Here is a 13,690-nt window from a genome sequence, read left to right on the forward strand (position 1 = left end):
AGTGACTTCCGTGTATCGTGGCTGTGAATGGCAGGAGCCGCGATGATGTCACTCCCAGTGACGGCACGATCGCCTTCGGAAATGGCACGCTCAGTGCGCCTGCGCCATTGTCTACGGCGCACATGCGCTGTAGACATCGGTGCTGTCTTTTTTGAAAATATCTCCTAAACCGTGTAGGTTAAGGAGATATTGCAAGCACCTACAGGTAAGCCTTATGCCTCATGCACACTGGACGTTTTTGGACGTTTTTACAGCAGCTGTTTTTGGCAGTAGATGTTTTTTTTTTTACAGTAAATAAACTCTCTATCATGTTGTTATCCTATGTGTCCATGCACACATAGGCTGTTATCAGCAGTTTTGGGCAGTGGCGTTTTTGAGCAGTAAAAAAAACCCAAAACTAGTGGGTTCTGAGAGACGTTTTTCAGCTGTAAAAACGCTCTAATGCTGATAAACGCTGATAAATGTTGATAAACGCTCAAAAACTTCACTCACCAGCGTTTTTTAATGTTTTTGATTCATTAAAAAAAATACATATATATATTTTTTTTTTAACAAAAAAAAGCTAAAAAACGCTAATGCGGAATTAACGCAAGAAAACGCCAATAAACGCTAAAAAACGCTATTAAAAAAACGTTGAAAAACTCACTGCAAAGCTACTGGCTTTTTTATAACATTATTTTTAACGTCCAGTGTGCATGAGGCCTTAATCTAGACTTACCTGTAGGTGAAAGTTGTCATTGAGGGTTTACAACCATTTTAAGGCATTAATATGCAGCCCGCTGAAACATTAGACGCACAACACATATTACTTTTTATCTGGTTCCTCATGTCGTGTTCAGAAGCAGCAGATTATGTAATTTTCTTTCCTTCCACCCTCGAAATTGCGCGATTCCACCATCAACACAGTTCATGTTGATGGAAGAATCCCTCCCACAGCGCTATTGTATTCTGCCAGTGGGGACCTTCCCTGTTAGCAGAACATTATTATCGCTGCTGGCGGCTATACCTGCTGGATGGACGCTGATGTCCATCCCTTGTGATAGTAATAATATTGATCCAAAAGAAAATTAACCACCGAAGGACCGAGCCTGTTTTTCAGACTCTGTGTTTACAAGTTAAAAACATTTTTTTTTTATAGAAAATTACTTGGAACCCCCAAACATTATACTTTTTTTTAATATAACACCCTAGAGAATAAAATGGTGGTCATTGCAATACTTTTTGTCGCACCGTATTTGCGCAGCGGTCTTACAAGCGCACTGCTTGGGCACAATAAGCTTTTTACAAATTGAATCTGCAGCAAAATGTCACTTTTGGGGTTACGTTGAACAATAAATGTATGAAACCAATGACATTTTAATGTAGACTTGCATATTTCTGTCTTGCTAATAAGTAATAACCAGTGACAGTTTTTAATAAACTAATGCACTGTGGCTTTAATGAATTATGATAATAATTTGTTCTCAGACAAAATCGCTGAGGATATAGTAAATCCTGCAATGTAACAAATTAGGAGTATATGAGGAGTATGATGAACTCGGCCTGTCCCCAGTGTATGCTGTGAAGGCTGGAAGTGTCCCGCTGCTAGCACATTTTAAAAAACGGGAATGACTATCTCAAAAAATGTTTCTTCTGTCTTATATTGACAAACGCCCTCCTGACTTGCTGTGGGAAAAAACAGCCACAAGGGGGGGTAGATAAGACATGGCAGAGCCCATGAGCAATCTTTAGAAACTAAAAATGATGTAGACTATTTGGATATCTGTATTAAATCTGTGACAAAAGACAAAGGTCAGCTCACACAAATTGTTGTGTTCATCACCAACTGCCCATCATCAATTTAAGCACTGCTAATCATTATGACAAGAGATGCCCACACCATGAATAAAAAGTGGGATGAGCTTTCCATGGCGGGCATTATTTTTTTGCATTGCTGACAGATTCTAATTTTTTACCATAGTCTAGGACTAGCAATGCCGATCAATCTGCATCCATCAGATACAAGCTATGTCTGTCATGTGTAAAAATCTGTCTTTGTGTTTGTGAGGTCACCTCGGATTTTCAGTGTCACCGTCTATATCCCTCCCTCCATGGATTTTGCCTGTCATACTTTCCATCATTACGTATTTGCTGTATTTAGGATGTGATGCATTTTCCTGTATGTTATTGTTTTTGTTTACAGGTTTGGGTTGCTTTCCATTGCCTGGGTCGGAAGTGTCTGGTGTATCAGCAGCGGTATCAGATGAATCTGTGGCTGGAGACAGTGGTGTATATGAAGCAACCACACAAAGGTACCTTTAGGTCTCATGAATGCTGTGGCTCACAAAACAAAATTCCTATTTTACAGGCATTTGACTTTTCTTTGTCTGCCTCTAAACTCCCTTCAATGTTGCCACTGGGGGAGATTTGCTTAAACTGGAGCACAAATAATCTGGTGCAGCTGTGCATAGTAACCAATCAGCATCCTACTTCAGCTTGTTCAATAAAGCTTTGATGATAAAACCTAGAAGCTCATTGGTTACTATGCACAGCTGCACCAGACTGCACAACTTTTAGTAAATCTCTCCCTATATGTCCATGCACACAGAGGCCTTTACAGGAGTTTAGAGGCAAAAAAAAAAAATCAATTGTGTGTTCAAAAGAGGAGCATTTTACGCACCTCAGCACTTTAGCGTTTTTTCATTTCAATGAATTAATATTCTGGAAATTGAAATGAATGAACGCCCAAGAGCTTGTTTCAACTATACACAATTGCAAACACATGGCTAGGCATGTTTTTGAAGCTGCTTTACTCCTGCTAGAAGAAAAGTGTTTTACAGGAGCCCCACTGTGTTTGTACCCTTACATTCTGACACTAATGTATCGTAACCAGATTCCCAGGATACATTTTTTATTTTATTTATAAATCCAGCAGAACATTTGGTTTGTAAGGCCCCTTTCACACGTCAGTTTTGTCGGCGGACCTGAAAGGCCGCTCCATACATCTCTAGGAGACGTGTCCGCTGACATCCGACCCGATCTGCTAAAATCAGACGGATAACGATACGCCGCCATCCGTCCATATCGGATCGGGTGAGATCTGATGAAAATGGCATGCTGTCCGTTTTCATCAGATTTCCCCATAGAAGACCACAGAGCTGGATAAGCCCCTCCCCGCTCAGTGAGCAGGGAGGGAGGGACCGGTCATCCGCCGGCTCAGCAGAAAGGAGCCGTAGTATCCATGTCTTAACCACTTAAGACCCGGACCATTACGCAGGTAAAGGACCTGGCCAGTTTTTGCGATTCGGCACTGTGTCCCTATAACTGACAATTGCGCGGTCGTGCGATGTGGCTCCCAAACAAAATTAATCGATTACAATTTTTATAATCGATTAATCGGCCAGTAACATTATGGGGTTAAAAAAACTAAAATTAGCCTTTTATAGTACAAAAAAGCTAATTGCTACAGTAAATATTACTTTCACTGTCCCACAGTGAAAAATTAACCCCTTACAGTAGCGATTATTTGCTCTTTTTGTACTTCTTTATGTTTTTTTTTAACTCCATTATGTTACTAAACAAGGCCTGGGTCACACCTCTGTGTTTTGGTGCTTTTTTCAGAAACACACTACAGTTCATTTACATGGTTTCCTATGGGACACGTTCACATCCATGATTGTTTTTCAGCACCTGCGTTTTTGGAAAGTGCGGGGACATTTTAACGCAAAACGGTGCTTTTTTTTTTTGGTTCAATATACTTCAATGGAGAAGCTGCAGAAAAGCATGTAATGTGTTTTTGTGGCAATTTGTGTTAATTTTTTTTATTTTTAAGGCTATTAATCGATTAATCGAAACAATAATCGGCCAACTAATCGATTATGAAAATAATCGTTAGTTGCAGCCCTACAATACACCCTTTCCAGCCCAACCCCCCTAAAAAAGAATTTGCTCCCTCATCTCTCGGACCACTACTGCATTCTACTACGTCTCTTTAGATATGTTGTATTCAATGTTGAGATCTAAATAGAATATCTAAATATATGTATATGCATCTTCGCTATCCTGAAATGTCCTTCACGGAGCAGCAATGGAATGAACACTATAAAGAAATTTAACAAATGTGCACATAAGTTAAACTTGAGCTTTACCTATTTTATATTCTAAGGGCCAGATTCACAGTGCAAGTACGCCGGCGTATCTACTGATACACCGGCGTACTTTCAAATTTGCTGCGTCGTATCTTTAGCTTGAATCCTCAAACCAAGATACGACGGCTTCTGGCTTCGATCCAACAGGCGTACGTCTTCGTACGCCTTCGGATCGTAGGTGCAATACTTTGGCGCCCGCTGGGTGGAGTTCGCGTTGTTTTCCGCGTCGGGTATGCTAATTCGCTTTTTCCGTTGATCCACGAAGGTACGCGCGGCCGTCGCATTCTCTTACGTCTTCGTTAGTCGGCTTTTCCCGGCGTATAGTTAAAGCTGCTATTTTGTGGCGTATAGATAGACTTGCCATGTTAAAGTATGGCCGTCGTTCCCGCGTCGAATTTAAAATTTTTATATTTTTTTGCGTAAGTCGTCCGTGAATAGGAAAGGACGTAACTCACGTCTAAGTTCAAAAAATGACGTTGGTGCGATGTCATTTCGCGCAAAGCACGGCGGGAAATTTCAAAACGGAGCATGTGCAGTTCAATCGGCGCGGGGACGCGCTTCATTTAAATGAATCCCGCCCCCTACCCGCCCAATTTGAAATACGCGCCGAGAAATACACTACGCCGCCGTAACTTACGGCGCAAAATCTTCCTGGATTTGACTTAGAGCCAGGTAAGAAACGGCGGCGTAGCGTATCTCTGATACGGCGGCGTAGCGTATCTCTGATACGCTGCGCCAGGGCAATTCTATGTGAATCTGGCCCTAAGTGTGTTTAAATGTGCTGTAAAGTGACATAATCTAGTATGCATGTGTAAATCTACAGTACTTTAGCACTGTTAGAAAATTTTATATATCTGAATACAAAGATGTAATATATATATATTATTGTTCATTGTTCAGGCAGGTGTTGGAACTTGTTGATTTTGAAAATGAGGATGCCAAGAGTTTGGGTACTGCGAGAATCAAAATTGGAATGAAGTAAGAATAATTTGTTGTCACCAGTTATGCAGTATTGGATAAACTTTTGTTTTCTGTATTGGCAAAATGCAACGTAGATTTTTCTTTAGCATAAATCATATCTGATGTATGTAGTGTACTTGATGCTTATGTTTCCTGTCAAAGATTTTTAATACTGCAACTGTACGCATTTCTGAAAACTGTATGTGAACATGCAATACTAATGCAGATAACACGAATGCAAGAAATCTCATCAGTCCTAAAGAATAGAATGATTAAATCATACACTGTAGCTACGCTATATATACATACCAAAGTAGAAAATATGTGCTAGAATCAACAGATTACCATTTTGTAGCACAAGGAAACTATCTTATTCTCCTTGCTTATCCATACCAATTTTAGTAGGGTAGTTCGGGGGCAGTTTGATGCTGACCTGATGAACTGGTTTGCATATTGCAGTAAAATCCATTGTTTATTTGGGTTATTAATTTTGTGCTACCATTGCAGGTATGAAGAGAAAAAGCAAGTGTTTGCTATATTTATTATTCACCTAGATAACTCACCTGCTCTATTGCTACAACAGGACAAGACGTTGTAAGTATGGCAAAGTTTTTAAACATCTCACATTTTCTATATGTATTAAAAAGCGTAGCTTGCTTGGATTTAACGGTGTTTCTGACGTTGCCTATGTTCACCTGCATGGCTCCTCTGTCAGTTTGCCAGCTGTCCCTGTATTAGTTGTATCAGGACCTATTGTCAGTGCTCCTGATGCTCAAAGTATTGGCACACTGCAACACAAAAGCATCTCTCCCCATGTAATCTGTGGAACGTCACTGTCAATTTAACAACTAGATAGAATTGACATTTCTAAGGGTAGCACGTCACTTTTTAATGACACCCAATGCATTATGTTCACCATTTATTGATTACATTCACTACTTTTCAAAGACAAATAAAATGTAACTTGACACATGTACCAAATAGACGCACATCCAATTATTACACCACTTTAAAGGTAGTTCACTTGTTGCTGTTGCTATTATACAGAGTATTTCAAATCAACAGGTCATGACTATACCATAATACAAAGCAGAATATGACAAATGTGTACATGTTTTTTATAAATTGGCCCCACAGACTTATCACTGGTTTCTCACCAAACGTGAGAGGAATGTGCTAAAGAGACTTAAAACCTACATTGCCCATAAAAGCTGTACTTGTAAAGATGCAAGTTAATACTTTCCTGCTGTCTGCCCCACCAAACGCTGTGCAAAGTAATCCCTGGCTGAAGTATTCTGTAGAGCTTCACTCTTCAGGGATTGTAGATCTCCTGGTCTTCTGTATTAAGTGGTTCCTCCTGCTGATCTGTGTAGTGGCAAGGAGGTTGATGGGATAACAACTGAGCCCTGAAGGAGATCAACAATCCTGGAAGTATTATGCCGCGTACAGACGGTCGTTTTTTGTGATGAAAAAAAACGACATTTTAAAAAACGTCATTTAAAATGATAGTGTGTGGGGCAAAACGTTGTTTTATGTCTTCAAAAAAACGACAAAAAAAAATTCGAACATGCTTGAATTTTTTGTGTCGTTTTTCAAAACGACGTTTTTTGTTTCACAGAAATTGACCGTGTGTAGCAAAAAACGACGTTTAAAACAACGTTTTTAAACCCGCGCATGCCCAGAAGCTAGTTATGAAGCGAGCTTCAATGGAAAAAAGTGGTGAACGTAACCTCGCTTTGCTAGAGCATTGTGAAAAAACGATGGTGTGTAGGCAACGTCGTTTTTGAAAATTAAGTTTCAAAAACGTCGTTATATTTCGTGATTTAAAACGTCGTTTTTTTTCCATCACAAAAAACGACCGTCTGTATGCGGCATTAGTTTTCACAGAAGATTTTAACCAGGTAGTTCTCTTTCCTCAAGGGGGCATCAAAGTTGTTTTTCTAATCTTTCTACTTACCAATTTTTTCCTCATCGCTTTAATGCTGCCATTTTTTCTTCTAAGCTTCTTTGTATAATCTGGAAAAAAAAAGTGTAAAAAAGTGAAATAGGACAAAGTGCAAAGAAACAATTTTGTTTCCACAGCAGAGACACCAAGGTTTACGTCCAATGGAGGAATACTTTTTTGTTAAAGATGTTTTACAATATCCATCACAATAATAGTGCGTTATCATTTCATATGACAAAAACATGTTTCCATGCAGGATTGTTGTTGGTAACCTGGTGTGGTGATGGCCAGAGATTTGCAACTCTGCTTTAATACAAATAGGATTTCCTTTTCAAAGGTGACCTGTGCTGTCTCTGCTCTGGAAACATAATTTCACCTCATGCAGAGCAGTCATGCCGGAAGCCCCTGTGGTAGATCTGAAATTTGTTTGACGGGGATCTGTGCAGAGAACCTCCTGCTTATGCAATGAGTTACAATAACATTGGATGCTGTTCTTCTCAGATTGTGATTTTAGGTAAACCTAGAAGTAGATGGTTGCATTTAACAGGACTTGTTCTGCCATGTTGAAGATGTTTCTCTATTAGCCAATGTAGCTTCTTTAATTCATGGAAACGGTCCAGTTAAAAGTGACTAACTATTACTATGTATACCATGAACTGAGCAAATAGGAACCTTCACAGACGCACTTGCAGAGAAACAACTGTCTTTAACATTGGTGTTTATTATCATTTCCCACCAATGAATTATAAGGCCGCGTACACACGATCGGTTCAACCGATGAGAATGGTCTGATGGACCGTTTTCATCGGACAAAACCGATCGTGTGTGGGCGCCATCGGTTAGTTAACCATAGGTTAAAAAAAAAGGCAACTTGTTTTAAAATTAACCAATGGATTCCTAACCGATAGGACAAAACTGATCGTTGGTAGGCACGACCATCGGTTAAAAATCCACGCATGCTCAGAATCAAGTCGACGCATGCTTGGAAGCATTGAACTTCGTTTTTTTCAGCACATCGTTGTGTTTTACGTCACCGCGTTCTGACATGATCATTTTTTTAACCGATGGTGTGTAGGCGCAACGGACCATCAGTCAGCTTCATCGTTTAACCGATGAAAACGGTCCAACGGTCCGTTCTCATCGGATGGACTGATCGTGTGTACGCGGCATTAGGGTTTTGTTGTTCGTGATTTTTTTTTTTCCCCACAAATTTAGTTCCAGAGGGTGTGCCTTGGATTTTTTTTGTTCTTTGAGCATTTGTATTGTAGAAAAAGCGAGAAACACGTGTTCATTGTGGCAGCCATGTACAGCTTTCCCTTTGGAACCCCTCTGTTGATTGACATTACTGAAGGACATTGTGGATTTGAACTCTCATGCCTCGTACACACAACCGTTTTTCTTGTCCGGGAAAACTGCCATGAGAGCTTTTGGCTGGGAAAACCGTCTGTGTGTATGCTCCATCGCAGTTTTCCCGTCAGGAAAACTGCCGGAAAAAAAAGAGCACCAGCTCTCTTTTTTCCCGGCGGGATTCCCGGCAGTCTTTTTCCCATCAGTGTGAAACACTGCGATGGAGCATACACGCGGCCGAGATTCCTGACCAAAGCTCCATCACAGTTTTCCTGTCGGGAAAACCTCTTGCGTGTAGGGGGAAAAACTTACCGAGCAGGTTCTCGGTTTTCCACTTGGGTTTCCTGGCGGACTTTTTACCGCCGGGAATCCCGTACGTGTGTACTAGGCATAACAGTGCTTGCTCTGGACACCCAATGAAATCGGTGGATTTCAGCCTGACTTTAGAAAGCAGTCTTGTGCTAAATTGTCAAGAATTCCAGAATTGGTTCCAACCAGCAGAAATTTGTTGATCTAAGGGAGGGAGTCATGCAGCTGTGCATGTCACAAACTAAAAGATGCTTACACCTTTTTCCATTACCATCCAAAAACGATTTAAAGGAACAAGTCGCTAAAAGACTAAATCTATAACTTTTGTATAACATTTTAATTTTAGTATCTATTGTTTTATCATTCTAAAATAAAAATGAAAAAATGTAGCAATTTCGTTTTACTGATTTGAATGCCTTTATTTATAGATACGTCCGTGTTGCCATTCTTCCTTGTTCTGAAAACACAAGCTGCTTGTTCCGTACAAGAACTGTGGATGCATCAGACATTGTAGTGTTCAATGAAATGTTTTTGGCACCTGTATCCCTTGCGGCGTTACATCAAAAGACTTTGCAAGTTGATGTGTGCACAATAAAAAAACATCGAGAAGAATGCCTGGTAACTAATTTTGCAACTCAGTCAACATTAGGAAGTAATTAATGCTTAATCCTTGTTTGTCTTTATTTGCATTATTGTATTTTGCATAATTCCCTGCTGTCATAAAAAAAAAAAGCGAAAGTGCAAAAAAGCTTCTAGGAGGAATTTTTGAACACGAAAGGCGTTGGTGTATTTAAACAAGATTCCTCTGCTTAATGCATCTTACCTTTTCATGCTTTGTACTAAAATGACAGCAGGTAGCATATCGGGTAAAAAAAAAAAACAACTCTTTATTTGTAATTTCAGCATACAAGTAGCACTCCAAGTTGACATAATGAGTGTGAAAAAAAAGATGCTGCGCTGCTAAACAATCAAATTAACATAAATTACCACAATATGCGTATAATATAAAGTACTTATGTGTGAATCCTTAAATGTGTGATATCTCACACCAATAAAGATACAACGTGCCCCTATGGTTAAAACATGCGTGCCACCATAGTGCTCACAGAACTCTCACTGTGGTGGCACATGTGTTTTAACCATAGGGGCACGTTGTATCATTACTGGTGTGAGATAGCTAAGATCACAGGCGAAGAAACTAATTATCACTATTGGATGTTTAAGATGAGACTGATCACTACATTGCTCAGCGTTTATCATTTTGCGTTTTGAATTTTATGATTGACACTATTTATTTACCTGTCGTGTATATGCGTTTTGAAGGATTAACACACAATTATTTTATATTATACACATATTGTGGTAATTTATGCTTGTTTAGCAGTGCAGCATCTTTTTTTTTTACTTATTATTTTAAGTTGTGGGGACACAGGTGCGAGCAGCAGCTAATTAGTCACTGGATCATAGTTGGTTTGTAATTGGTGGCGCAGGAGTAACATTATTTAATAGCAGTTGACATCTTTTGGACTGTTTTCAGTCTTGGCCTGTATGCTGCAGCAAAGGTATTTTTTGACATCCCTCTTGCTGCTGTTCTGTCAACTTAAACAGCCTGGTCTACTATTCTGTCCTTTTAACCAGTTCCAGCCATTTGACACTTCAGCTTTGGACCTTTTTGCGTAAGAATAACTTTGCTACTACTTACGATGCATATGTGTCAAACGTGTGTTTTTTTTTTTTTAACAATCAATGCATTTTTGCTAGTAATGTCTTATTTATTTGTTTATTTTTTTAAATTTCAAAGGCATAACATAATAAAATAAATTGGCAGTTTGACCAGTGTTACTTTTGGAAAGCACCTAATGGAACTATACAGTAGGTGTTTGTGATATTGTGTTTTTAGCACGACAGCATCGCGCTGATTCTCGGCGACATGGTGCCGAGATCTCGCCGACATCTCACACTCACTGGAATAGTGACAGCACATCCCAGCAAGCACGTCATAGAAGCGACGGGAGATCCGACTTGGATTCCCGCCAATTCTACACGTGTGCGGCGTTTGTTATGAATCCTGAGGGGGAAGTCCCCGCCGGATTTTAAATAAAAATCCGGCATGGGTTCCCCCCTCAGGAGCATACCGGGCCCTTAGGTCTGTTATGGGTTGTAAGGAGAGCCCCCCTACGCCGAAAAAAACGGCGTAGGGGGTCCCCCTACAATCCATACCAGACCGTATCCAAAGCACGCTACCCGGCCGGCCAGGAAGGGAGTGGGGACGAGCGAGCGCCCCCCCCCCCCTCCTCCTGAGCCGTACCAGGCTGCATGCCCTCAACATGGGGGGGTTGGGTGCTCTGGGGCAGGGGGGCGCACTGCGGCCCCCCCACCTCAGAGCACCCTGTCCCCATGTTGATGAGGACAGGGCCCCTTCCCGACAACCCTGGCCGATGGTTGTCGGGGTATGCGGGCGGGAGGCTTATCGGAATCTGGGAGCCCTCTTTAATAAGGGGGCCCCCAGATACCGGCCCCCCACCCTAAGTGAATGGATATGGGGTACATCGTACCCCTAACCATTCACCTGTAGGAAAAATGTCAAAGTTAATAAACACACCACACAAGGGTTTTTAAAATAATTTATTTTTCTGCTCCGGAGGCTCCCCCTGTCTTCTTTATTAGCTCTTTTACCAGGGGGAGCTTCTTCTTTGACGTCTTCGGGTGGATGGGGGCCGCCGTCTGGTTCTCTTCCACCGCCGGGGGGGGGGGTCGCTTTTAAAAAAGCCCCCACCCCCCGGCGGGTTTCCTCCGGCGTCTTCGGCGGGGGGGCTTCTTCTTCCGCTATCCCGATGGGTCTTCTCCGCTATCCGGGGGGTCTTCTCAACTCTCCGGGGGTCTCCTTCTATGTTCGCCGCTCTCCGCTGTTGACTCGGCGCACCCCGGTTCTTCCTCCACACACGTGTCATTGCAGCGAGGAAAGGCGACGTGTCAACATCGGGAGAAGAAGAGAAGTGAAGAACATGACGTCACAGCACGGAAGAAGAACTCGCAGCACGGAAGGAGAAGAAGACGTACAGCACGGAAGAAGGCACCGGACAGCTGGAGGAAGAACCGGGGTGCGCCAAGTCAACAGCGGAGAGCGGCGAACATAGAAGGAGACCCCCGGAGAGTTGAGAAGACCCCCCGGATAGCGGAGAAGACCCGTCGGGATAGCGGAAGAAGAAGCCCCCCCGCCCAAGACGCCGGAGGAAACCCGCCGGGGGGTGGGGGCTTTTTTAAAAGCGACCCCCCCCGGCGGTGGAAGAGAACCAGACGGCGGCCCCCACCCACCCGAAGACGTCAAAGAAGAAGCTCCCCCTGGTAAAAGAGCTAATAAAGAAGACACGGGGAGCCTCCGGAGCAGAAAAATAAACTATTTTTAAAACCCTTGTGTGGTGTGTTTATTAACTTTGACATTTTTCCTACAGGTGAATGGTTAGGGGTACGATGTACCCCATATCCATTCACTTAGGGTGGGGGGCCCCCTTATTAAAGGGGGCTCCCAGATTCCGATAAGCCTCCCGCCCGCATACCCCGACAACCAACGGCCAGGGTTGTCGGGAAGGGGCCCTGTCCTCATCAACATGGGGACAGGGTGCTCTGAGGTGGGGGGGCCGCAGTGCTCGCTCGTCCCCACTCCCTTCCTGGCCGGCCGGGTAGCGTGCTTTGGATACGGGTCTGGTATGGATTGTAGGGGGACCCCCTACGCCGTTTTTTTCGGCGTAGGGGGGCTCTCCTTACAACCCATAACAGACCTAAGGGCCCGGTATGCTCCTGAGGGGGGAACCCATGCCGGATTTTTATTTAAAATCCGGCGGGGACTTCCCCCTCAGGATTCATAACAAACGCCGCACACGTGTAGAATTGGCGGGAATCCAAGTCGGATCTCCCGTCGCTTCTATGACGCGCTTGCTGGGATGTGCTGTCACTATGATTGACGTGCGGAAGAGGCGCGTCGCGCGTTCCGAAAATAGCCGGACTGGGACTCAGCTCTATACGGCGCTATACGGCGCCTGCGCACAGACTAGGAGCTGACTGCGCAGGCGCTGTATATAGCCGAGTCCCAGTCCAGCTATTTTCGGAACGCGTGATGCGCCTTAGCCGCACGTCAATCCTCTACGCCTCTTTATAGGAACGCCTATTCCCCGCGGGAGTCCGGAAAGAAAAAGAAAGATAAAACGGTATGTAGAGCGAAAAAAACAAACAGCATACTGTACATGTCGGCAGTATGCTGGTTGGAATGGTATATAATTGTTTTAGGGTGAACCTCTGCTTTAAAGTACTTCTTTTATTTTTTCTTTACACTACAAGACAATGAAGGAACACCAGAAAAAAATGTTGTACAAATAGCACATACAGAATATATATATATATATATATATATATATATATATATATATATATATATATATATAATCGTTTTTTTTTTCCTGTGCTAAAAAAAATTGTGAAGGAAAACACGGACAGTAAAGACATTATTATGGCTAGCTTTGAATAACTAAAAGTTTAATTAGGAAAACTCGGTCACCAAAGCTGCAGTAAGGATTCATCAACAGTAATTGATTCTTTATATTTGTGGAAACTGAGGTATATTTATGATAAAATAGTAGTTTACTTTTAAAATTGCATTATAAAATAATCTGACATATGTTTAAGCTACTCTGCACCAGCTGAATTTTTTTGTGGATGTCGTGTCATGGATCCTGTTGTAGTTTATTACTGTGTATATCATTTTAACATGGCTTTCTATGTCTATTTTTGTATTTTTCTGTAGAGTAGCCAGTCATTTTACTGCACGCATAATAATGATTAATTTATCACTGCAATCAGGGTTTCTTTTTTTACTTTAAATAAATATGACATATTGAGAGTGATCACAGTGAACAGGCACACTTCATTCTGTATGGACTTTGTTGGCTTTCAGATAGGAAGTTCAAACCTCTACTTTGACATTTATCGCCAATGCATAATGCATGTC

General features: G+C 42.0%; 1 protein-coding gene across 1 annotated transcript in view; it reads left to right on the forward strand.

Annotated features, from left to right (window-relative positions):
• Positions 1 to 13,690, forward strand: part of WWC1 (WW and C2 domain containing 1) — a 218,560-nt gene that overhangs the window by 164,825 nt on the left and 40,045 nt on the right. Inside the window, exons 12-15 of the mRNA XM_040344669.1 lie at positions 2,183 to 2,291; positions 5,028 to 5,105; positions 5,595 to 5,681; positions 9,117 to 9,306. Coding sequence (XP_040200603.1) covers positions 2,183 to 2,291; positions 5,028 to 5,105; positions 5,595 to 5,681; positions 9,117 to 9,306 — 464 coding nt within the window. The remainder of the gene's footprint in view (positions 1 to 2,182; positions 2,292 to 5,027; positions 5,106 to 5,594; positions 5,682 to 9,116; positions 9,307 to 13,690) is intronic.

This window comes from Rana temporaria, chromosome 3, assembly GCF_905171775.1.
Source record: "Rana temporaria chromosome 3, aRanTem1.1, whole genome shotgun sequence".
Lineage (NCBI taxonomy): Eukaryota > Metazoa > Chordata > Amphibia > Anura > Ranidae > Rana > Rana temporaria.